The sequence below is a fragment of the Eptatretus burgeri genome, chromosome 13 (genome assembly GCF_056783735.1).
Source record: "Eptatretus burgeri isolate ZD-2024b chromosome 13, Ebu_testis_v1, whole genome shotgun sequence".
Lineage (NCBI taxonomy): Eukaryota > Metazoa > Chordata > Myxini > Myxiniformes > Myxinidae > Eptatretus > Eptatretus burgeri.
Window position 1 is genome coordinate 69,746,288 of NC_140973.1, and position 24,695 is coordinate 69,770,982.

At 46.5% G+C, this 24,695-nt stretch overlaps 1 protein-coding gene across 1 annotated transcript in view; it reads right to left on the reverse strand.

The window, feature by feature from the left end:
* Positions 1 to 17,997: 17,997 nt before the first annotated feature.
* The window catches only part of LOC147014720 (hepatic sodium/bile acid cotransporter-like), a 47,628-nt gene continuing 40,930 nt past the window's right edge, over positions 17,998 to 24,695 (reverse strand). Inside the window, exon 7 of the mRNA XM_085852885.1 lies at positions 17,998 to 21,239. Within this exon, the coding sequence (XP_085709011.1) occupies positions 21,073 to 21,239 (167 nt within the window). The 3' untranslated portion in view covers positions 17,998 to 21,072. The remainder of the gene's footprint in view (positions 21,240 to 24,695) is intronic.

Genomic DNA, 24,695 nt, shown 5'->3' on the forward strand with positions numbered 1-24,695 from the left:
AAACCTACAGCCGAGTTCTATTATTAAATGTAAAGCAAATACAACACAGGCACTTAACAGTTTCCTACTTGTTAGACGGGCCCACAAACACACGTACGCACACACACCCAAGAAATGGTGGCTGATGCCTTTAATAAGGACTCCAACTCGGAGGGACAGATGAGTTGAAACCCAGAACCTATCTCGAACCTCTCCACCACGTGTGGTCTTTAAGCTGCTCGGACCCGGGCTCCAGCGAGAGTGAGCTGGATCCAATCGCCGTGAGCCGAGATCCTTCCCGAGCTCCAGCGAATCCTCTCGCGGGTCTGAACACGTGCTGGTCAGACGAGGCGCCGATCCTTCCCTTCGATGTGTCCCTTCCCCGAAGAACCACCTCCAAGATGAGGCCAAGGAGTCGCACCAAGCCGAAAACCAAGCGGAGAACAAAGAGCTCCATGAACCAAGAAGAGCCAGCCGAACCGGACGACGAAGTAGAGCGCAAAACACGCGCGACTCTCGCAACTGGCGCTCCTCTCTCGATGAACATCCAACAAGCTCGAGCCGAGCAACCAGCTCAACTCTCTTTCGATGAACCAAGCAGAAAAAGCGAACCACCTCTCTTCCGAACAAAGCCAGAGCCCAAAAAGCAGAACCCGAAGGCCTGCTAAAAAGCCTTCAACCCTAACCCGAGACAAGGCGAAGCAAAAAGCTTACTGAACCAAGCAGAGAATCTCTTCCTTATCCTCCTCCGCCCCTCCCCCGCACCCGGCGTGACTCATCCCCCCGTGCCCGCACAACCGCGGGCGGGAGGGAGTTGTTTTCATCATGAATCATGGGACGGGAGGGCTCTTCTTCCTCTTCCGAGAAGAGGGGGGAGGGTCGTTTCCATTGTGTTGTGATCGCTCCCCAACTATTAAATTAAATCACAGCGCATTTAATCGATTTCTGCCTATTAAACAAAGGAAGGCGAGGTATCTATGGAACATGCACTTATCGGCATAACTGAGCTAAAGGAACCTGTATGTTGAGTGCGATCGATTTCCAAATTCGTAACACTACCCCCTCCCCTTTTTACAGACTCGTCCCGAGTCGTTAAATTTTCATGTGACCAGCATGTGTGAGTCTTCCCCTTGTATGTTTTACCTTTGGATCCCTGAGTGCGACATTTCTTTATACGTATCCCAAAAATAAAAAACCTAATTTGCTGTGTAACTAACTAAACAAACTCTCACAGACTTATTCGGACAACTTAACTAAAATTGCCGGCGCTAAAACAAACATGCAGGTGAGGTTCCACGTATTTACAATTTTCACTCAACTTATCCATTACTTAACCATGGCCCAGGACCTGTGATCTGTGGAGAAAACGCAAAAGTCATTGCACAATCAACAGTTCCGTTTGTGGCTTGAAAGAAGTCTCGAGCACAGTGAAATGGATGGATGCAAAACACGGTGCACGGGCTGCTCAATGCAGTCCCCGTGGTGTAGCTGCCTACAGGGCAGTCCCTGCAGAACTGGATGATCCTGGCGCACATGGTGGATGGATGGACACAGGGGCAAACGTAAACAAGGGTGAGCAGGCATGGGTTCATGGCAGAGGCAGGCAAACGAGGCATGGCAAGGCAAGCCCATGCAGAACAGGCGGCTGCAGCACAACAGGCCGGCAGGTGAAGCTGGCCGGCCTCTGGTTTGGTTCCATCAGGTCTGGAGGGAGTGCGGTGGTGCCAGCCACTCTGAAGGCGGGCTCGGACCTTGCCTACTGTCTCCCCCCACTCTTTCGCCTTTGCCTGTCTCTGTCCATACCCACTCCCTTAATTTGCCACACAAAAATAAAAATAAAATTTATTTAGCCCATTTCTATTTTTTTATTTCCCTTTTAGAATTGTCTCCCGAACCCCCTTTATTGTCTCTGTCCAGATAACCTATCATGTCCACCTAGCCTACTCTCAACCCCTACGTTTTCTCTCTGGAGGGGAAAAGGGAGAGACGAGTATCCTGTCTCGAGGCCCAATGAAGCCTCAGAATGGTCTCCTCAGAGTTCAGCGATCGACATAGGTGAGTCCAGCAGCCAACAACGAGCGAAGGGATGGATGGTGCGAAGGGGTACATCTCCTAAATACCCAAACATTTCCATTAACCTTGAACTATCCCGGGACTCTTCAAAAACACCTCACACTTTTAAACTATAGGTTCTAAAAACCACGATTCCCGTCGCCTGTGTTGGTGTCCATTATAAATTTGGGCCTTGCCCTCAAATTTTCATTCGTGCCCTCGCACAATTTCCTGGCTGGGCAGCGTGGCTCAACTGGCAGGAACTCCCCCTCTGCTGAACTCTAACCATGGCACCCCCAGGCCGCTTCCGAGCCGAGCTACTCCCTATGAACGCAGGGGGTTGCCCTCTCTGGCATTGCCCCCCTCCGATGCCCAAGTCACGTATTGGTGTACCGGGGCCCTTTCCGAGGGTCGCCCGTGCCCACTACACTGCCCCGTGGCATTCTGGCGCTACGGGTCCCGTTTCCGATGGGTCGCCCGTGCCCACTCACTATCCCGGCCCCTCTTGGGCCCTTGGCCTACTCTGGCCGACTAGTCCGGTGCCCGGGGTGCCCACAAAACAAATACTCAACTTTCCACAGCCACGCTCCCAGCCGGTCCATGAACTCCTGCACCCACCAAACGGGTTTCGTGCCTTCTCTCAACACCAACAACAAAACGACCTCCTGTTAGTAAATATGAATAACCCACGAGCTAACATTAAACTGACCCCGGGGTCCCTTGGGTGGGAATCACTCCTCCCCCCAATCAGTCATCGCAACATGCATACCACATTCGCTCCACTCACACACTTGGGCCCGCTGTCCCTCACTCATTCATCAAGTACATTTTCCTCTTTTCAATTCACATCACACCCAATCCTGCTATTCTGCTAACGAAATCCCCTGACTAACTCATGCTCCCTCGTCATCCCTTAAAACTCATGCACGTTCCATTTACTCTACGTAGCTAAGCTCCGTCTCCACTACACATTTCCAGTCTGTCCATGTCTCCAAAAAATCCAACAATTCCCATTTCCTAAATCTAAACTGAAATCCCTCAAACAAATCCATTCCACAGGCTCTATGAGGAACAACCCATGTCCCCAAGAAGCCGGTCAAACTAACTCTAACCCATCCCCCTAACTAGTGGTCTTCCTGTGCCCCCTAAGCAAGGGGGGTCTTCCACCCCTTGCCCAGGGCTCCTGTATACCCAAAACGGCGAGGCTTGCTTTTCTCTCTTTTTTTCTCCTCTGCGCACCAGCACGGCAACTCACATCCTGCGCTCTTTTCCCGTGATGTCATGGCAGCTGTTCGAGCTTCGTGCTCCTCGTCCCTTCCTCACGGACGGTAACGTCCGGCAGGGATTTCCCTCCTGCCGGATTCCAACCATGCGTGCCGCCACGATGTCACTGCGCATCCCAAGCAAGCCTCGCGTTTCGAGGGGTTCCCCACGCGAGCACATGTGTTCTGCCAGTCCGTAACCCACGCCGCGGAATCCCCGATGACGTCACTCGCACCCCGAAACCACGCGATTTCTCGCGCAAGCCGGGGCACGCGCATCGGGGAAACCATTTTGTGCGCTCCGCGAAGAGAACACACGGTGCAGGCCACACGGGGCTTTACAAACACGCTCGCCCGGAGAACCCATCCCATCCAGATTCACATTTCCAGCCGAGCTTCTTTCCGTCTGCGGGATCGGCTTGTATCCATCGCGGGCGTTTCAGGACCGGATCTCACTTGCGCAGGCGCGCACGTGGCGGCCTCTTGCGAAGCACAGCACGGACCTCACGCACGCTTCTGTGCGAATCCGGCACGGTCCTCGAAACAGCTACGGCCGCTACACGGCCCTTGTCCCTCGTCTGGTGCCGTCTTCGTCGCAATTCTATGCACGCACTCCCGCGTGCCATGACGCTTACCATGACACTCTCACTCGAGCATGCAGTTGCGTGTTCCCACACACCAACTGCCATTTCTCTTTCATACCGCGGCCTCACACATGTGGTTTCTCTCATACACGGCCTTTCTCCCACGCACGCCATCTCACTCACGCCATGCGCGAGTTTCAGCACGCATTTCGCCACACTCATAAGCACATGCACCGGGACAATCACGCTGGGAATTTGCGCCACCACAAGCGCTCCCGGGGCCTCCATACCCCCCAAGCTCCGCATGTACCCGTTCACAGCACTCACCCCCCTAACTCTCAAAGCTCGACTGGACCCACCTGGTCGTGGTCCGCTTCAAGGGGGCATATTCCCTCCCCTCGTTCCGGAAGGAGGTTATCCTGCTGCTTGCACCGGGCCACCAAACATTCCCCGAGCTCCCCCTCATTGTCCCTCGCTAACTCCATGCGTGTGTGTTCGTCTTTACTTCCATACAATTCACCCTCTGTCTCCTCTATCTCCCGTGTCTCTGTTATTTCTTTTAATTCCTACGTTTCCATTGTCTCTACGTGTCTCGTACACGTCTCAGTCACCGCATTTAATTTTTCCCTCTCTGTCACCGTCACCTTCAAGAGTCTCACCCAACATGTCTCCTGAATTATTGTGAACTCACCCGTCTCCGCTGCGGGACCGACACAATCCACACTCCCCTTCATTGGCTCGGTGTCTCTGCCACGTGGCGCCGCCATTCTGTGCTCCGTCACCCGCATCTCGCCACGTGCAGGTGCCATTATGCCTCTTATGCCCATCCTCACTGCCTTTTGCCCTGCCTGGAGATTCAACCCCATGTCCTGCATTTCACCCCTTAGTGTCTGCATATTTGCATCCATATTGCTGTTCATCTCTTGCATCAACCGCATTGACATTTCCCCCACTCAGCTGATTTCAGCCGACCCCGACGAAGCCAAATCGCCTCGGTCGGTCGCGGCTTCCCTGGGGACCGGGAAGGGAATTTGACGGAGGGGGGGGTGTCAAAATCCGCTGCCGCCTCGCGCCCCCTTCTGGCTCTGGGCTCGTTTGCGGGGAAAATTCAACCTGCATGGGAGTGTCTTGCACAGTGATTTCGTCCTCAGCCATAGATTCGTTAATTTCTAAATCTAAACCACCCTGTGCCTGCTCGCCTTGAGCTACCATTTTGCGTATCGGTTATAACAATTTAAACGCTCAGAATTTAATGGAACCGGAGGGTCGCCTCACACACCCTTGATCCGGTTCCGTTAATTTTGTTTGGAGGAGGATGAATTTAAATCCCACTCCTGACACCAGTGTTGTAGATTTCCACCCGTCCGGCGTGCGGGCGACCGCCTTGAGCTCAATTACGGCTGTGTGCCCACTGAACGAACAATCCAGTCGTAGCTTCCGGATAAACGCCGAAACCCAGCTTTGGGTGTTGTTAACCACATCATAAGTCAGCCAACTCTTCTGTCCACGCGCTGCAGGGTCAATCGCCGAATTGTCGATATACCTCACTATTCGCGCGGACAGAAATGCCGGGAGTTTATACCTCAATGGGACCTGCACGAAAACGAGCCGCTTAAGCACCTCGTTCCATATGCGACTGCCGAGCGGTTATATAATCGCCAAGCCCCGTCGGACCAGATGTACGTTTTATCGGCTTATAAACAGCCAGCTAACATTCCGAACGCTCAATGGCAGTCAATGTGAGGAAGGGACGCAACGAGCAGGTGACATTTAACAATAGGGACATTTATTTCCATACACAGGCATGCAATGAATGGGGGGATGGGGAAAAAGACATGAGCAAAAACCTACAGCCGAGTTCTATTATTAAATGTAAAGCAAATACAACACAGGCACTTAACAGTTTCCAACTTGTTACACAGCCCACAAACACACGTACACACACACACACACACACACACACACACACACACACACACACACACACACACACACACACATGTTGAGATCCAGGTGAGGTCCACAATGATTAAGATCAAGCTTTGTTCCCACCGATCTTGGTAGAGAAGGTTTTATTACACATCAGACATATGCATATGGAGACAACAGGCTTTGAACACAATAGTCCACCCAGCCTAATCCTCTGGTGAGCTGTCTTTCGGCACTGCCTTATATTCAGTTTACTGCAACCTCTGAATAACTGTGTGCCAAAGAGGATTTATTACCATTCATTAATTTATAGCATTCTCCTGTCAGTACTGCTGATAAGAGAGCACAGAAAGTGCAGAAACAACACCCTTGATTCCCTTAAAGAATTTTCAAAGGTAGCCTCCTACATGTTGTTGGGCCTTAGCAGTTCTGGGCAGTGATCCAACAGATTCCAGGTAGCCCAGCTGCCCGATCAGCAAAGCCATTTCAAACAGTCACCAAGACCAGCTGTGTTGTAACAGTGCCAGCCCTTTGGCTGAAAAAACAAGTTCCTTGACAGTGCACAGATAAACATTGGGAAGATTTATCCTTTCCCCATTTCCAATTAACTCAAGAGTTTTAACCAAACACTAGTAGACATGTTTGGTTGCTGTTAGAGTACATACAATCCCCGACATTTCCCTCCTCTTGTTTCTTTGAAACATTTGCAAAAGAAACTACAAATGAAGAAATGGAGCATCCGCAGGCCGGCAGGTCAGCAGATAGCAACCCCCAGTGGGTGGGCCATCCTTATGTTTAGCTCCAAATGGTCCATGACGGTCGGGAGTTCCACCTGCGCCCCCTAGCCCAAAAGGGGGTTCCTACCCACTTTCCAACCGGTCCACTAACACCCCAAGTCTTCAACAAGGGAAATCGGGAAATATCACAACATTTAAACATAGAATATAAGGAAGCCAAGCACTCCCAAAAGCTGTTCGTACAAGAATTGCTCATGGCTAAACAAGAATGAAGTTATACAGGAATATACGTTCCATTAAATATTTGATTACATATTGCCGCTTAATGAACTTCGTGAACAACAAGTAAGGCAGTGTTAAAGTATATAAATGTAATGTTGTTTATGAACAAAGCAAAAAGATATTTGATAAACTGCAAGGCAGAGTATAATGAAGGCACAACTTGCCAGCAATTACCAACAAGGCAAATCAAATGGTATTTCTACCTAGCCCTTCAATTGGTGCAAGCAACGAAAGACATTCGTCCAATGTGAGTTGAAGCAATTGTTCATCACTCGGAGGAAGCCTGAGTAATGGATCGGCGACTACTGCAAGGTTACAATATGTTTCATTGTTCGTGGGTTGGGGTGACATGGGTGGGGTACATAGTATTGGAATGGGGGGGGGTAGGTGTAAGTGCAGGGAGGTTTGAGGATGGCAGCAGTCCAGCAGTGTTCACCGGAGCCATCACCGTCTGTACTAGCTGGGTACTGGGCTTTGTTGTCCATCCTGAAAAACACTTTCCAATGGCCTTTTGGGCAATTACCTTGAAAACCATCAGTAATATAAAGGCTGCCACGATGATTATCAGGATTGTTATAAAGAATCTTAAAACACTTCCTCCCCAACCCCCAAACAATCCCTTTAACCAGCTACTCATGTTATCACTACTGTAGTCTTTATATTTGCTCGCCTCTTTTTTTATGTGACCCGCGAGGTCATTAATGTTTTCTGAATTATCTGGGATGTACGTACAACACTCTTTGCCAATTACAGCACATGTTCCCCCTTTCTCAGCTAGAATCATGTCTAAAGCTATTCTATTTTGCATTACAGTAGTCCTTAATGCGACCAGCTCTGCGCTAATTTTTTCAAACCCATCAGCGGTATCGTTCCCCATTATTTCCAATGTTGATGCCATGCTGATAAGTTCTCTTCCTGACACCCAGGCCCCATATCGGGGGAAAATTATCATTGCTGCATATGCCCCATCTGATATAGCTCTCTTACGTCGTGTTTGATCTATCTCAGAGAATGGGCCAGTGAACAAACGCATGTGCGGAATGACGTAAGCTAGATAACATGAACCGCCCCATTTGTTTGGCAGCCATGGGTAGGCTCTATACCCACACACAAAATATGTGCCATTAGATGCAACCTTCGGATATGTTCCATTCTCTCCCTTCCTGTTGGCTGGTAAGTCATTTATCTCTATTGATATATTACAAGTGGAGTTCCCTGCCTGAAATCTGGCATGAGGCTTTGTCCAAGTAAGGCAGATAAACCCCATACGCTTATATGTGATTCTGAAGTACGGAGGTCTCTTTTTTAAATTAAAAGGAGGGTACCACGCACCTGTAAAGTCTACACATGATGAGTTACCGGTTGTTTTAGTCAAATTAAAGTTGTTGTACAAAGCAGCTCCACAATAATCTATTTCCTCAAATGGGATCACAGATAATGGCAAACCCGTTTGTGAGGAGTGCGGGAGATAAGCACACACCCAGCACTTAGTCTTATTACTCAATGTAGCATATTTGTGCGACAAAAGTAAGAATATATTTATCCCATGTACTCCCAACTCGTGTAAATGTTCAGTGTGGTTCCCAATTGCTCTTTTCCCCCTCTGTTGGATGGGTTGGATTGTCCAGTTATCAATTTGCCCTTCCACTTCCCAGCTTCCCATCCAGGAGGCAATTATAGCAACTAGGATTTGCTGTTATAGGTTCATTCTTGCACAATCTCCTCCTTTGTTGGGATGGCAAGTTTGCAGTGTGAAAAGTGTATCCAAGCAGGCTTACCTTCACACTTTACGGCAGTTGGGGTGGTCAGCAATACCTGAAACGGTCCTTTCCACCGTGGTTCCAAGGCCGTTTTCCTTGTGAAGTGCTTTATCAGTACGTAGTCTCCTGGCTGGAAGGTGTGATACGGCCTTTCCACTGGCTCGGGTAAGGCCTCCTTCACTCTCGTGTGTATCGTCCTCGCGATCCTGGAGAGCTGTTTACAGAATGTCAGCATGTTTTCATCCATCATTGCAATACTCAATTTGTTTATGTCGGTGGGGGCAGTCACGGGAAGCCACATCAGCCTTCCCATTAGTATTTCATGAGGGGATAACCCTGTCTTCCGGTTCACTGTGGATCGCATGCTCATTAGTGCCAAGGGTAATGCATCTGGCCACTTCAACCCTGTTTCCGTTGTTAGTTTCGCCAGCTTGTTCTTTAGGATACCGTTCTGTCTTTCCACGGCGCCCGCTGACTGTGGGTGATAAACACAGTGAAATGCCTGTTTTATTCCCAGTGCTTTACACGCTGCCTGTGTTAGTTCCCCCGTAAAGTGTCCCCCTTGATCATGTGATATTTTGTGAGGGATGCCAAATCGGCAGAAGAAGCTTTTCAACAAGTGCTTCACAACGGTGGCAGCATCTGCCTTTGTACATGGGTATGCCTCTACCCATTTAGTGAACATGTCTACCACTACCAAGACATTTCCATATCCGCATGATGGTGGCATATTTATAAAGTCTATTTGTAGGTGCACAAAAGGACCCCAGGGGGCCGGGTGGGCTCCCGGCTGCCCTATCTTATCAATTTTGTGTTGGTTGTGTTGTTGACATACCTGACAAGTTTTACAGACCCCTTCTGCTATCTTCCCAATCCCTGGGGCATACCATGATTCTTGGACTTGTCTCACAGTCCCCCTCTTGCACACATGTCCATTCAAATGGGCCATGCGTGCAAGCCATGGAAGGATTTCAACAGGTGCTATTACCTTCCACCTGTTTGACCAAAGTCCGTCGTCATCCGCTGCTCCTCCTGCTGCTTGCCACTTATCATGGACCTCCTGTGTTGCAGCAGCTTGAATTGCAATAATGTCTGACAAGCTGTATTGGTGCAGCTTGATTTGCTCCTTCGCCAATCGTGCTGGCATTATCGAAGGCAAAGGCAGACTAGCCGCCTCTTTTGCAGCTTTGTCTGCTTTATCATTACCTTTGTCAATGTCAGTTGTCAGTTTCTGATGTGCACGGCATTTAATAACTGCGACTTCCGCTGGCAGTGTAATGCTTGTCAACAGCTCGGACACCAAACTGCCATTCTTTATTGGTGTTCCTGCAGAGGTGAGAAACCCTCGCATTTTCCATATCGCACCTTTGTCATGTACAACACCAAAAGCATAGTTAGAGTCAGTATATATGTTCACCGCGGAATCGGCAAACAGCTCACAGGCCCTAATAAGGGCACACAATTCCGCCTGCTGGGCGGAGAAATGAGAAGGCAGACGGGACGCTTCCATTAATTTGTCCACTGTACACACAGCGTATCCTGCATGCCCCGAGCCATCTAGTCCTCGGTATGCCGAACCATCAACAAACAAGGTGAGGTCCGGTCGCTCTAGTGGTTGATCCTTTAGATCCGGGCGTACAGTGGATACTTCCTGGATCGCCTCCGTGCAATCGTGTGGGTCGCCGTCGTCCTCCGTTGGCAGCAAAGAGGCTGGATTAAGAACGTTGCATCTTTCAATCCGTAGATTCGGTTGGTGTAGGAGAGTCGTCTCATACTGCATCAAACGTGTATTGGTTAAATGTTGTGTTTGTTTTTGTGTGAGCAAAGCCGCAACACAGTGGGGAACCCTTAGAACCAGCGGGTGCCCCATTACAATTTCCGACCTTGCGTTTAACTGCATAACTGGCTGCAGCCACTGCTTGTAAACAAAGAGGTAGGCCGCGTTCGACCGGGTCCAGCCTTCCACTGAAATATGCGATTGGACGTTGGCGGTCACCGTGCGATTGTGTTAGCACAGCCTGTGCAAATCCCTTTGTTTCATGAGAGTAAAGGAAGAACGTTTTGTCATAATCTGGTAGCCCCAGAGCGGGGGCCACCAAAAGTGCTGCTTTCAATTTTGTAAAGCATTCCCCCATCTGCTCATTCCACACAATTTGATGTGGCTGGTTTTTCCCGACCACAACATACAGTTCCTTAGTTAGAATTGCATAATCAACAACCCATTGTCTACAGTAAGTTGCCATACCTTGGAATCGCATCATCTCCTTCTTTGTGCGAGGGCGGGGGACTTCCGTGATCGAAGTTATCCTCCCTTTGTCCAACTCCCTCTTTCCGTGGGAGATGTGGTGTCCCAGATACTTAACCCTTTCTTGGACCATTTGCAGTTTGTCCTTGTTTACCTTGTGGCCTTTTCTTGCTAACTCCCGTAGCAGCTGCAGCGTATCATTTGTACACGCTGCTTTATTTGGGGAGCAAATTAGCAAGTCATCCACATACTGTAGCAGCACTGAGTTACCTTTGAAAACAACATCTTCTAGATCCTTGTGTAGAGCACGCGAAAATAATGTTGGACTATCTGCGAACCCCTGGGGCAACACAGTTCATGTGTACTGACGGCCTTTGTACGTAAAGGCAAATAAAAACTGCAATTCCTTATCAATGGGTACACTAAAAAACGCAGAACATAAATCGATGACTGAGAAATGAGTGGAGCTAGCGGGAATAGATTTTATCAGTCCCTCTGCACTAGGTACCACAGGGTGAACACCTTGAATTATCTCATTTACTTCTCGCAAATCTTGGACAAATCTCCATTTATCTTTCTGTGGTTTTTTACTGGCAATATAGGTGTATTACACGGACTTGTAGTTTCCACAATTATACCCTGATCCTTCAAGGACTTAATTACTGGTGCAATACCAGCCTCTGCCTCCTTTCGGCGAGGGTATTGGCGCACATTTGGCAAAGGCATTCCCGGTTTGAGTTTAACCACTAGGGGCGTCGCCCCAATGATTCGACCCACATCATTGTCATGTTTGGTCCACAATTGTGGTGGGACCTTTCCCATCAGATTTTCCACCTTTTCTATCGTGTTCATCATCTCCAATGCCTTTTCACGCTTTGGTGGTAAATTAACCTCTTCCACCAGTCCTTGTATCTCTTTTTCCATAAAATCACAAATCCATCCTTCGTTATTCTCCAGCTTATGCACTTCCCAGTGCACTATTGTTTCTGTGCAGCTCACTGCTGCCTCCTGTAGGCGATAAACCATAAATCCCAAATCCTTTGGGTGATATCCCTTTGCTGTAGTCATTGTTGCATATGAGGTTACTCCCGGCGGATACTTTGTCAACTGCTTTTGCTCGTCTGTGAGCTTAACCTCCATTGCGACACCTTCCTTACCAACCATTAGGCGGCCAAGCAACAAATCATTGCGTGTTTCCAAATGCGGAGCAATTTTCTCCGCAAATTCAATGTCATCCCCTCCCACATCATAATAGATTGTACAATGTGGAGGGTTATAATATGTGTGCATTGTCACTTGTGCATTGTCTAGCCACATTTTCATTTTCTTATTTTCGTCTGAGATAAGGTTTAGGCATGACCAAGCATTTCTAATTGGTTCCTCCGGCAGTCTCCACCAATAAACAATCGGATGCGGTGTCATCAGGATCATCATTGCTAAATGTGTCTTATCCCTGGGAATATCAACATAAACCCCTTCCTTTGTGCATGCTATCGTGCATCCTAGTTTACACAACAAATCTCTACCTAGCAGATTAACTGGCGTAGTGGTTGTGAGAAGGAAAGCATGTTTCTCTTGCAAAGGTCCGCACCGTACTGGTAATTGTGTTGTTGCTTTTAGTGTCTGTACCTTACCCCCTAATCCTACTACTTGTACTTCGGTGTTTGATTTTTCAACTCCTGGCAGTTCCTTCACTGCAATAGTGGAATGAGTGGCTCCCGTGTCGACTAAGAAAGGAAGCTTCTTACCTGAAACATCCAGAGTGAAGGTCGGCTCCTCTGTTGGTGTTAGTGTCAGCATCGCTCCCTGCAACACGGGTCCACCCGCGGTGTGTCAATACGACTTACGACCCTGCAGCCGTCTTGATCCACCGTCTTGTTGAAACCCCGGCCGTTCTTGAGGGCAATTCCTTCGCCAATGCCCTTGCTTCTCGCACTGGAAGCATTCCTGCGGCGGCGCTGTTGGTTGTGCTCGGCTTTGGCCTGCTGCAGTTTTTGAGCGTGTCAGTAGAGGCGATCGTGTCCAACTTTCACCTTTCCCTACCTGTTTCTTGGGTTTCCCTCTGCTTGGTGCCGCCGGCGGGGGTCTTTGTTGGATTCTCATTCGGCGATCCCACTGTCTAGCCGCTTCTTCGTCTTCTGAGTCTGTGTCATCTTTCTCTAGCTCCCACTTTCTCCGATCTTTATTCTTCCTTTGCTCTGCCACTTTGTCTAATAATACCATTTGGAACACTTCCTCTTTAATTTTTGTTTTCGCGCTCTCCTTCTCTTCTGACCGGGATGAACATTGGTTGGCAGCTGTACAAATCTCAGTTGCTGGTCTTGCCTGCCAGCCTAGCATTACATACTTCAACTGCTTCTTGATCTGGGGTCTGAGTCCTTCCATTAGGAAGTTAGTCAACGCTCGCTGTGGTATCTCTTGTTCAACTTGAAAACCCCCATATTGCAAGAATGCCTGCACTAATCTATGCATGAATTCGGTCACCCGCTCCCCTTGGCGTTGCTTTGTTTCATAGATCTTATCCCAATCTAACGCTGCCGGCCGCATTGCGCTCTCAATTGCATCATAGAGATGCTGACGTGCAGTCTGCCTCTGTGCAGCAGTCCATGCCGCTGCTCCCTGTGGCTCTTCCTCTGGCCAATTACCATCCTGTTTAGCCCTTTTCCACACAAATGGGGACAGCACTGCATGGCATAATACTCCAATGTCTCTATGCGAGCAGCGGTGTGCCTCAACCCACTGCACTATCAATTCCTTTGTTGTTCCCACATTCCCTCTCAGTTCTAGTACTCGTTCCTTCATCGATCTCAATTCACTTTCTCTAAATGGTCTGTACACCGATTGAGCTGGCCCTCCTGGCCCCGCTGGAATTATTTATTGGACCGGGTAGGCAGAGGCTGTGGCCAGCAGTCCCATGGCTCCCAGGTCCGGATACAAACTTGGTATGCTATTCACACATGCAGGTGGAACACCAGCATTGTTTCCCTGGTCTTCCCACCTCTGCACTGCAGTTACAGGGGCGGGAAGATTTCCCTTAACTTGCATCCCCTTATTTTGTGCTCCCATTTTCTCGACTTTTTGTTCCACTAATTTTCTAGCCACCTCATTTACCTGTAGGGCTTCCTCCTCCCACATATCATACGCTCGCATGTCTGGCTCAGGTTTTACTTTATCATTCATTCGATGTTCTAGCTGGCTTGATAGGTTATCTACGATTTCTGATCTTAGAGAACCCCATCTTGGGAATGGGTGTGGATCCCCTTTTGTCCACCTTTCCCACAATGCCAATTGAGTGCATGACTTAGGTCCATATTTTTCATACATTAATCCCGCGGCTGTATTCGGGGGTGGGGCATCTTTATCCACTGTTGATTTTGACGTCTTATTTCCCATATTTCCTTATTTCACTGATCCTTCCTAGTGTTTTCCGCCTGGGGTGTTTCTTCACACTCCCAATGCACACTTCCCGCTCCCTCACCCTCCCAACGGAATCCTTTGGGTTGGGTCAGGAGTTTTTACACCTTTCCCTCCCCTCAATCTCCCGTTCGGATCCTGGCCCTGGCGTATTCTTGGGTCTCCCCCACGGTCTATCTATGGAACAAACGAACCAGGGGAGAAGGAGGTTTATTTTGCACATCAGACATATGCATATGGAGACAACAGGCTTTGAACACAATAGTCCACCCAGCCTAATCATCTGGTGAGCTGTCTTTCGGCACTGCCTTATATTCAATTTACTGTGACCTCTGAATAACTGTGTGTCAAAGAGGATTTATTACCATTCATTAATTTATAGCATTCTCCTGTCAGTACTGCTGATAAGAGAGCACAGAAAGTGCAGAAACAACACCCTTGATTCCCTTAAAGAATTTTCAAAGGTAGCCTCCTACATGTTGTTGGGCCTTAGCAGTTCTGGGCAGTGATCCAACAGATTCCAGGTAGCCCAGCTGCCCGATCAGCAAGGCCATTTCAAACAGTCACCAAGACCAGCTGTGTTGTAACAGTGCCAGCCCTTTGGCTGGAAAAACAAGTTCCTTGACAGTGCACAGATAAACATTGGGAAGATTTATCCTTTCCCCATTTCCAATTAACTCAAGAGTTTTAACCAAACACTAGTAGACATGTTTGGTTGCTGTTAGAGTACATACAATCCCCGACACACACACACACACAAGAAATGGTGGCTGATACCTTTAATGAGGACTCCAACTCAGAGGGACAGATGAGCTGAAACCCAGAACCTATCTCGAACCTCTCCACCTCGTGTGGTCTTCAAGCTGCTCGGACCCGGGCTCCAGCGAGAGCGAGCTGGATCCAATCGCCGTGAGCCGGGATCCTTCCCGAGCTCCAGCGAATCCTCTCGCGCTTCGGAACACGTGCTGGTCAGACGAGGCGCCGATCCTTCCCGTCGATGTGTCGCTTCCCCGAAGAACCACCTCCAAGATGAGGCCAAGGAGTCGCACCAAGCCGGGAACCAAGCGGAGAACAAACAGCTCCACGAACCAAGAAGAGCCAGCTGAACCGGACGATGAAGAAGAGCGCAAAACACGCGCGACTCTCGCAACTGGCGCTCCTCTCTCGATGAACAACCAACAAGCTCGAGCCGAGCAACCAGCTCAACTCTCTTTCGATGAACCAAGCACAAAAAGCGAACCACCTCTCTTCCAAACAAAGCCAGAGCCCAAAAAGCGAACCACGCCAAGCAGAACCTGAAGGCCTGCTGAAAAGCCTTCAACCCTAACCCGAGACAAGCCGAAGCAAAAAGCTTACTGAACCAAACAGAGAATCTCTTCCTGATCCTCCTCCGCCCCTCCCCCGGCGTGACTCATCCCCTCGTGCCCGCACAACCACAGGTGGGAGGGAGTTGTTTACATCATGAATCACGGGACGGGAGGGCTCTTCTTCCTCTTCCGAGAACAAGGGGAGGGTCATTTGCATTGTGTTGTGATCGCTCCCCAACTATTACATTGAATCACAGCGCATTTAATCGATTTCTGCCCATTAAACAATGGAAGGTGATCTATCTATGGAACATGCACTTATCGACATAATTGACTAAAGGAACCTGTATGTTGAGTGTGATCGATTTCCAAATTCGTAACGCTATTCTCTCTGCCAACTCCTCTATCTCTATATATATCTCTATCTCTATCTCATCCTTGCTCTACCACTTCCCAATACAGTGCAGCACCCTCCTCCCACACCTCTCTCTTTCTGTCTCTGGACATATCTGGATGGTGTTTTTGTCCAGATGGGAGTTTGTCTTCGGACAGCTTTGCAACAGATGCTTGTCTCCAAGCCGTTTGTAGCATGACCAGTAGAAAATGGATTTCAGACATTATTTTGTTTCCATCTTCATTGTTATTCAATGCAGAATCATTTTTTGATTAAACAGTATGAATCGTAATTAACGCTCCACCGCACGTCTGCCTTCCCTTTCTCTCACCTCACACTGTCTTCCCTTCCCGCACTCCTCCTCCCCTCCTTTCTCCTTTCCCCTCCACCTCCTCACTCTCCATCCCTCGCCCTGCTCTCCCACTTCCCAACGCTTTTTCTTCCTTCCCCCTTTCGTATCCCCGTCAGTGAAGTGACAGGTGGTATTTGCTAGCGGGAATATAAAGTATGCGTCGTTGACAATTGTTTTTGACCGAACAATTTTAAGGTCATGAACCAATTATCGACATTTTAAGATTTTTTCACCAAAACTCGACTTTCGTTTGTCCGATTGGAACGAAATTGCCCTCTCCAGATAGCCTTGAGTAAGATGCATTTACATCATACATCTCTGAGTTAAAGGTCAAATGTCGGTCTGAAAGAAAAAACAAACAAAAAACAAAACGCGCTTTTTGTCCTCTCAATTTTACCAAAGCGGAATCTCAAAGACCGCTTGGCCTTCCAAGATGTTCTTGCATCATAATAGTGTACCTGCACTGTTGTTGCACAACTGATATTTGATTAGTGTTGTGATAAACTGAAATTTTTTTATTGAATTTATAATGAGGTAAAATGCCAATTAGCCTGAGAATTAAAAGAATTTAATTAATAAGATTAATAATAAGACTAATAATTAATAAGAACAATTAAAAGAATTTAATAAATTTGTGCTGGGAAAAGCTAGTAGGGAGGCTTGCACACATTCCTTCGTCGTAAAAACCATGTAAACCTCATCAATGGTCCATTGGCCCAGATGGCCTGGCCAAGAAATCACATTCTCTTTTATTCCCCTCATCTGGACCATCTGGAGCAAGCACAGATAAGTGACCGTTTCTCACCCTGTGCTTGTGATTTTAACCTGACAAGATCCACCTGGGCTTTCTCAAAAGGCCTCTCTTTGTTTGTTTAATTTCCTTTGATGTATTAACCATGCCCTGGTGAGATCACACGTATACTCTGTGTACTCCACATAAACTTAGGACTGTTTGAGATTTCACTCCAGGCTATCTTCCATGTGCACAGGCTTCTGTCTTATATTTGTTACTGAATAAACATCTTAAATTGAACTATAAAGTTCTTTCTGTCTCGAGGTGGTCAAAAACTTTCCACGTCCTTGACCTTGATCTACTTTCTTTTTGTCCTTGACCTACTTTTTTGGGATTGTGACCGAATTAACAAAAACACCTTTTTGATCATAAGTTGAATAATTTTCCTCCGATTTTTGTGATGTTGAGTTTTTTTGGATAGATTGTAGATGGGGGACACATTTTCTTAATTTACTCTCTTTCCTTAAAGGTTGAAGGTCAAGGCCATATGGCGGTCCAAAAATAATATGCCATTATTGGATCACAGGCCAAGGGTAAGTTGTGGGCAATCGCCAAAGGGACGCTGACCCTTGGTGATCGCTTTGTGTTCACAGGTTTCTAGATTCTTCTGTGCACTTATGAGCAGCAGCTCTCTCATTCAACAGGCCTGGTTCCATGAATGGGTTGAGTCAGATCCATTGCCTCCATATTTAGTAAACCTTCAGGAGAGAGGTTAATTTCCATGTCTTCTTTAGTACTTTATGTGATTAAGGAAATTCTTGTTTAGCATTTTTTTGGAAAGAAAGTAATCGATCCCCAAAATTTGATTGTTGAATTATGTCCGTTCCTTCTTCGTTGTATTGTGAATAAATTCCCGTGTGTGCGTATCGTACGTAAGGACAGAAAAGATACAAGAAAATTGAAAATGTGCATTTAAGTTTTTCTTTAATCCTGGTGTTGGCTTCAGATCTTAGGGCCTTGGGTTTGAGTCCCTGTTGTACAGTTAAATAACACCAGATGGGTTGACTCAGCTTGTCACCATTCTGAGGTCGGTCACCCAAAACGAGTACCAGCTTACTGTGAACAGCGGCACTGCATCAGCGGCACAGCTGCGCTCTCTGCAATTATGCAAACAGCAGCCACAGGCTGCAGACAAAATAATAATAATAATAATAATAATAATAATAATAATAATAACAATAATAAAAAGGGTTTTCCTTAATTGCTGGGTTTGTATATTTACCATAATAGGTAAAGGATATGTCAAAAAAGCTAAACTTGTAGGATTGGCCTTTTAGTGTTCCGATCTGAACTAATTGCTCAAGATGGACAGACACAGGTTGAAATCCTACATTGAGTGTATGTTTGTTCATTTTCTACGAATACTGTATCTTTGTTCTATAAATGATTTCGTTATTTTTTTTTTTTTTTTGTATACCTTGGTCGAGGCTCGTATGAGAACTAACACACAACTCACAGCAAGGAGGCATAATCACAACTCACATAAGGCATATTAGCTCCTCCATGAGATCATCGGTTATGTTCTCGCATACAGCAGACAAACGGTGATGTATGTACGCATGTTACATTGGTCAGTGTCTGGGAGGACAACGTCAATTAAAACCTCAAATATAAAAATGATGAGAAGTACGAGTTAAAAAAAATATTGATTTCACGCATTGGGTAATAATTGCTAATTAATCACCAGAACCTGGAGTAAACCTTCAGGAGACTTCAATCAGGGTGTGGGTTTACGAAAACTCAATGCCGGTTGATAAGTTGTAATAAAGAAAAATGTCTGTTGTTTTTTAAAACCATAATTCCCACCATAATATAATAAAGGTAATTAAATTTGTCTCCTATACAATTGCTGCTTGAATGCATATTTCATTGGATAAACACCACGTATTGCAGGGTTAAAAGGAGCCTCATCCTCGAGGAATGAGATTGAAGAGAATGTGGAAGTTGGTTTCACACGTAGGAAAAAAATAATAAAAGAGGACGGAATGAGTGAAGGTGAGCAGTGATTCTGGATTTCAGGAGCTTCACCAGAAGTGGATAAGTAATGAACCACGTGCAAAATTGCAGAAACATGGTTGGGGGGGAGGGGGGCACAAAGCAAGGAGAGGGCAGAGGATCCAAGACCAGAAAGGAGGTGGTGGAAGACAGAGACCACCGACCTGTCTGTGATGTGATAATGATAGGCCCAGAGACTCAACCTCATATCGTGAGAGATTCCAATAATCTTGAAGGACTTGGTTTACAGGGTGGATCATGACTTGTTGACAAACGTTTCAAAGCTAAAACCAATCGTGGATGGATCACCACTCCATTGAAGGATACTCGGGTGAAGGTGGAAGGAATTTGTAATTTGTTCAGGGTGCCGGTGATAACTTAGCAACTTTCATGAAAGACACTGTGGGATATTTAATGTCCACCAATGACCAGAGTTGGCAGATGGGTCCGACAGGTTAATGGGCATCCGAGGAACGGTGCACACATTGACGTATCGCCCTTCCTGCAAAACAAGAGGATGGCAGTTTATAGCTGGGTTGGGATTCGAACCCAAGCTTGACAGCTCAGAGGGAGTGTGCATACCTCTAGGCTATCCCACCAGCCTATAGTTAAGTACTTCTTGTGATTGTACATCATGCCGATAAATGACAAATGTCTGACTTTTCTATCTTGCACAAAGGTATGAATCATTTCTCTCGAGCTACATATTAAACACTTCACACGTTTTTAAAACTGAAACACAAGCAAGCGACCTCTGGAGTTATTGCTTCCTAAAATAAAAACAGTCTGTGAATTTGATGGGCATAATATACCAACATTGACATATCGCCATCTACCGACTGATTATTTTAATACTTCATCAGGACAAAGACCACAATTATTACAAATGTAAACCAAAACGGTACCCAGTAGAGCACATACCTCTGCCAGGCTGAACAGTTTAAGTTTTGTATCCCACTGATGGGTTGGATCTCAACCTGGACCTCAACCAAAATCGAATCCACTTGTTATTGTAACCTACCCCTCATCCACCAAGTTTTGTCATTATCCATTCATAACTTTTTCAAATAACATGCTACATATCGTTTTTGGTCCTCATCTCTCAATGGTGAAGAATCATTGAAAACAAATTTTTTAACCCACAGGTCTGGATCCGGATATTCACCAAAATCAAATCAGTTCGTTCCTGTCACACAAGCAACTTGCCCAGCAAATTTCATCTGAACCGTCCACGACTTCTTGAGATATCCTGCTCACAGACAGACAGACAGACAGACAGACAGACAGACAGACAAGGGTGAAAACTATCTCCGTCTAACTTTGGAGTAGAAGTAAAAAATGTGATAATTTTTCTCAAACTTCCGTCTCAAAGTCCAATGCATTTTGCTTTCACACAAATAAAATAAAATAAACACGATCTTCTCTTGTGCTTTGTACAGAAACTTTAAAACTTTTTTTTTTTTAACAAGACAGGCAATCGACCCATACAGGATGGGCCAAAATCCACCATTTGTGTACGTCATATGTAGACAAACTTCAAAGTGATTCACCATCATCCTCATTATATTTTACCGATGTACAACAGTAAAAATTTCTCATACTATAAGTAAAGAATAATTCGGCCGAGGCCGAACAAAGCGAGGTCGTTCACTCCTGATACGTGAAACACCCTGCAACCCACGCCTACAGCAAATGGACCTTTTGGAACGCCTTCCACATTTTCCATCCAATCATCAAGTTACTTTGTTAAAAAAAAATTATGATGGGTAGGCGCTCCTATGTTGAAAGTTTTGTGTCGATCAACCAAGCGGTTGCAAAGAAAACGATTTTAAAAGCGAATAAAAGTGAAAAAGTGAGGGCTTTGGCCGACGATCCACAACATTGTCAGGGATGGTTGGTTGTCGACGCCAATTACCGGTATACTTGCATACAAAGAGTAAATTGAAAGGCGTATGCAGCTTTTGCTTTCTGCGGTCATGTGTTCACATTATGTTGTGATAATCATCGGTTTGATCTCCTTCACTGATCTGATAGATTCTCGGGTTTCACTGCGAGGTTTGTTTCCGACTTCGTTTTCTCCTTTGTTTTCCAAAATTTCAACAGATTTGTCTTTGCACTCTCCAAATGCATCCATTTCTTCTGTCTTCTCAAAATCTGCACAACATTGTGAGGCAAGAGGGGAGAGGGGGAAAAAAAAAAAAGCATCACGCAAAGGAGTTTGTGTTGGTGTTAGGTTGAAAGCAACATTTACACATCCAGGCAGCACCGAAGAGCACGCCAAGAGCTCACGGGTGCACATCCATTGGGTGCACATCACATAGTGTTCTTAATGGAAAATTGCAGCAGTCAAGGCCTCAAAAGTCAGTGCAATGAATGAATCATTCCACAGTGGTGCGGACATTATGTCCCAGCATTATCAAAATTACCTCTCAAGAGAAGAAACATCATCCTTGAGATAAAACATGCATTACTTGATTCTTTGAATAATAAGGAAGACATAGCTACATCAGAGGGGACACACATACACACACCTGACTATGTCCCTGTACCTGCCCCACTGGTCTCATTGCCAATTTGTATTTCTGGAAGAGCATCAGTTCGTGATTCGATTTACTGGACTTACTTCAGAGAGAAAGGGTTATTCATAGTCATTTCCATGCTGACTGCAGGAGACCATTGACATTCTCCGTCTTTACCTCCGCCACTAAAGGTGGACGGAGAGCATGTTCGAACCCTGATCTGTTGGTTTGTCTGTCTGTCTGTGAGCAGGATATATCAAAAATTTGTGGATGGATTCAGATGAAGCTTGGTGGACAGGATGGGTGTGTGACAAGGATGAAATGATTCGATTTTTGTGAAGATCCGAATCCGGATACGATAATTCTTTGAGTGATTCTTCAACATTGAGAGATGGGGGCCATAAACGATATTCTGTATCACAAGATATTTCAAAACATTGCAGAAGAGTTATGACAAAACTCGGTGGATGAGTTGGGGAGGCGATGAGAGCAAGCCGATTATATTTTGGTTCAGGTCCGGATCAAGATCTCTACCAGCCTACCTCCCTGCCATCTGCTCTACTGAGTGGCGTTCTAATTTTGTTGTTGTAATACAGGTGTTGAGGCTCAATGTAGAGCAGAACAACGGAAGGTAATGAATCAACAAACAAAATGTGTCAAAAGGAAAACAGTTGGACGACAACAAAACGCAGCACAAGGGGGTGACAACAGAGTCTTGATGAACGTAGTAAAGTTCCGTCGTGTAAATGCGACATACTTTGAGATGGCGGAAGGCAGCAGGGTTGAAATCCTGTTGGAAAGAGCTCGAGACAACAAATTCAGGATGAGATTTATATTGATTACAAATCAAGACGAGGTCAAACATTTCCACCAACTGTGATGCAAAAGAACCAAAGAATACTTTTGTAACCACCCCAGCCCCAAAAGATTCCTGTCTGACATTGTTGCGTGGCGTAACTAAACATCACCGTGCATTCTATTTGTTTGACCATGAAACGGAAGGTCTGTTTGGATTGGCGTTGCCCTTTATGCACGTAGCTCATAATGCCAAGACCATACGTTCAAATCCTCCATCCCATGTTCTGTCCATTGTTTACGAATGCCGTTGGCTTCGTAAGTGCTGAAAATAACTACTTCATCTTCAACCGCCCAAATTATTCCCACCTTGTGGAGTCAGCAAGGGAACGTTCTTGGCCCAAGTCTCTGATGAGCTGGCTAGCCAGGCCTGACGTCGACTGAAGATCATTTGGGCAGGAATGGCAATTGTTCAGGTTGCCAGAGATTACTCACCCACTCTTTAAGAAAGACACTGAAGGATCTATCACATCCACCAACTAATACTCACAGACAGCTACCCCAGCTTAATGTCCTTTCAATGGATCATGGCCAACACATTGATGCCTCACACTGCATGTCAAACACGAGGATGACAGTTTATAGCTTGGACGACAACTGAACCCAGTCAAGACAACTCAGAGGCGAGTCTCCCTGCTTCCAAGCTATCCTGCCAGCCCAATGCTGAATATTCCTTTAAGATAATGTTAGAATTTTTCCCATCACCGAATCAACATCTTTCATGTTAACATAGTGATTGTTTTTATGGAAATTTCATCTGACGGCATATCGGTTCAGTGCTGCATGTGCTCAACATCCTTCAATTCATTAATTTGGCAAATAATTCAGTGGCACTTGGTGCCTCTAACAGTCACACCCAGGCCTTCAACTGAGAGCGCCTTTCATTTTTGCTCGGCGACGCTTGTTATCATTCAGCATGGTTGCCTGCTTATCCGTCTTATTGAATTCAAAATTGGTCGTAAGTTCATTTGGCAAAGATTGTGGCCGACTCAACTTTGATCGACCTTTCTACAACTCGAATGCTATCGATAGGGATATCATGCAGTCCTACAGCCTGCATCACCTGACCTTCAATGCAAGTATTAATTGGGATCGACTCTGCATGTTCATCACCTTTTTACTCTATCTGGATTCCAGCCTCGCATGTAATTCGATGAACCAACTCCAAAAAAAAAAAATGTAGAAATACTTATCTCAAAAATAACTTGTAGACCAAATATTGTTCTTAATCTTCATAAAATACCTCTCCAAAGCCCTGAAAAAGCCTCTTCCATTTCGCAGATTGTGTTGGACAGTACCCTATCCCACTGAAAGGCAGACAGCAACTACATCACTCTTTCTCTTCTCCTCCTCCTCATCCCTTGATAAGGAGTGAGGTCCATTGTCCTTTCGGTCCTTTACAAGGAGTGAGGTCCATTGGCACCAAGCTTCTGCCCTGCCTTGATCACAATACTCCTCCACCTCCCTCTGTCCGCTCAACAACCCAACCACCCCGACCTTACTGACATCCCTCTTCACACAATTCTCCCATCTCAACCGTGGTCGACCTCTTTTCCTCCTACTTTGCTCACTTAACCTATCCACTCCCTTTGCCATTCTCTCTTCTCCCATCCACACAAATTGTCCAGCCAATCTCAGCCGGCATTGCACCAATCTCCCCGTCAAACTCATCTGCACACCTGTTTCCTCCCTCAGTTCATCCATCCATCCTCCTATCCACCCTCTTCACTTCTGCAATTCTCCTAACCCAGTTGTTCGCACAAACCTGTAGCCTCTGTTGTCTCTCCATCAGTCAACATCTCCAGACCGTAGAAGTAGGCCGGCATTGCATATGACATCAGAACCTTCCCTTTAAATTTCCTTGATGTCTTTCTATCTGCCATTAATCCCTCCACCCTCCCAATCGCACCCACCTGAACCCTCCTCCGCACCTTTGCCTCCAACTTACCATCCCCGGTCACTGTTCCCCCCAGATACTCAAGCCTGTCTCCTTGTTTGATCTCTTTCCCCTCTAACCTCGTATTCATTTATTTTCTCTGCTGCCCGACCCACATCAACTCAGTCTTCTCCATATTCATCTTCAGTTCATGCTTCCCAAATGTCTCCTTCCACTCCACCAGTAATTCCTACATTTCCCACCCACTCTCCACCACAACAGCCAGAGATCGTCTGCATACAACATCTGCCCCACAATAACCCTCATGTTTACCTTCCTGATTACCAGCTTCATCACCGT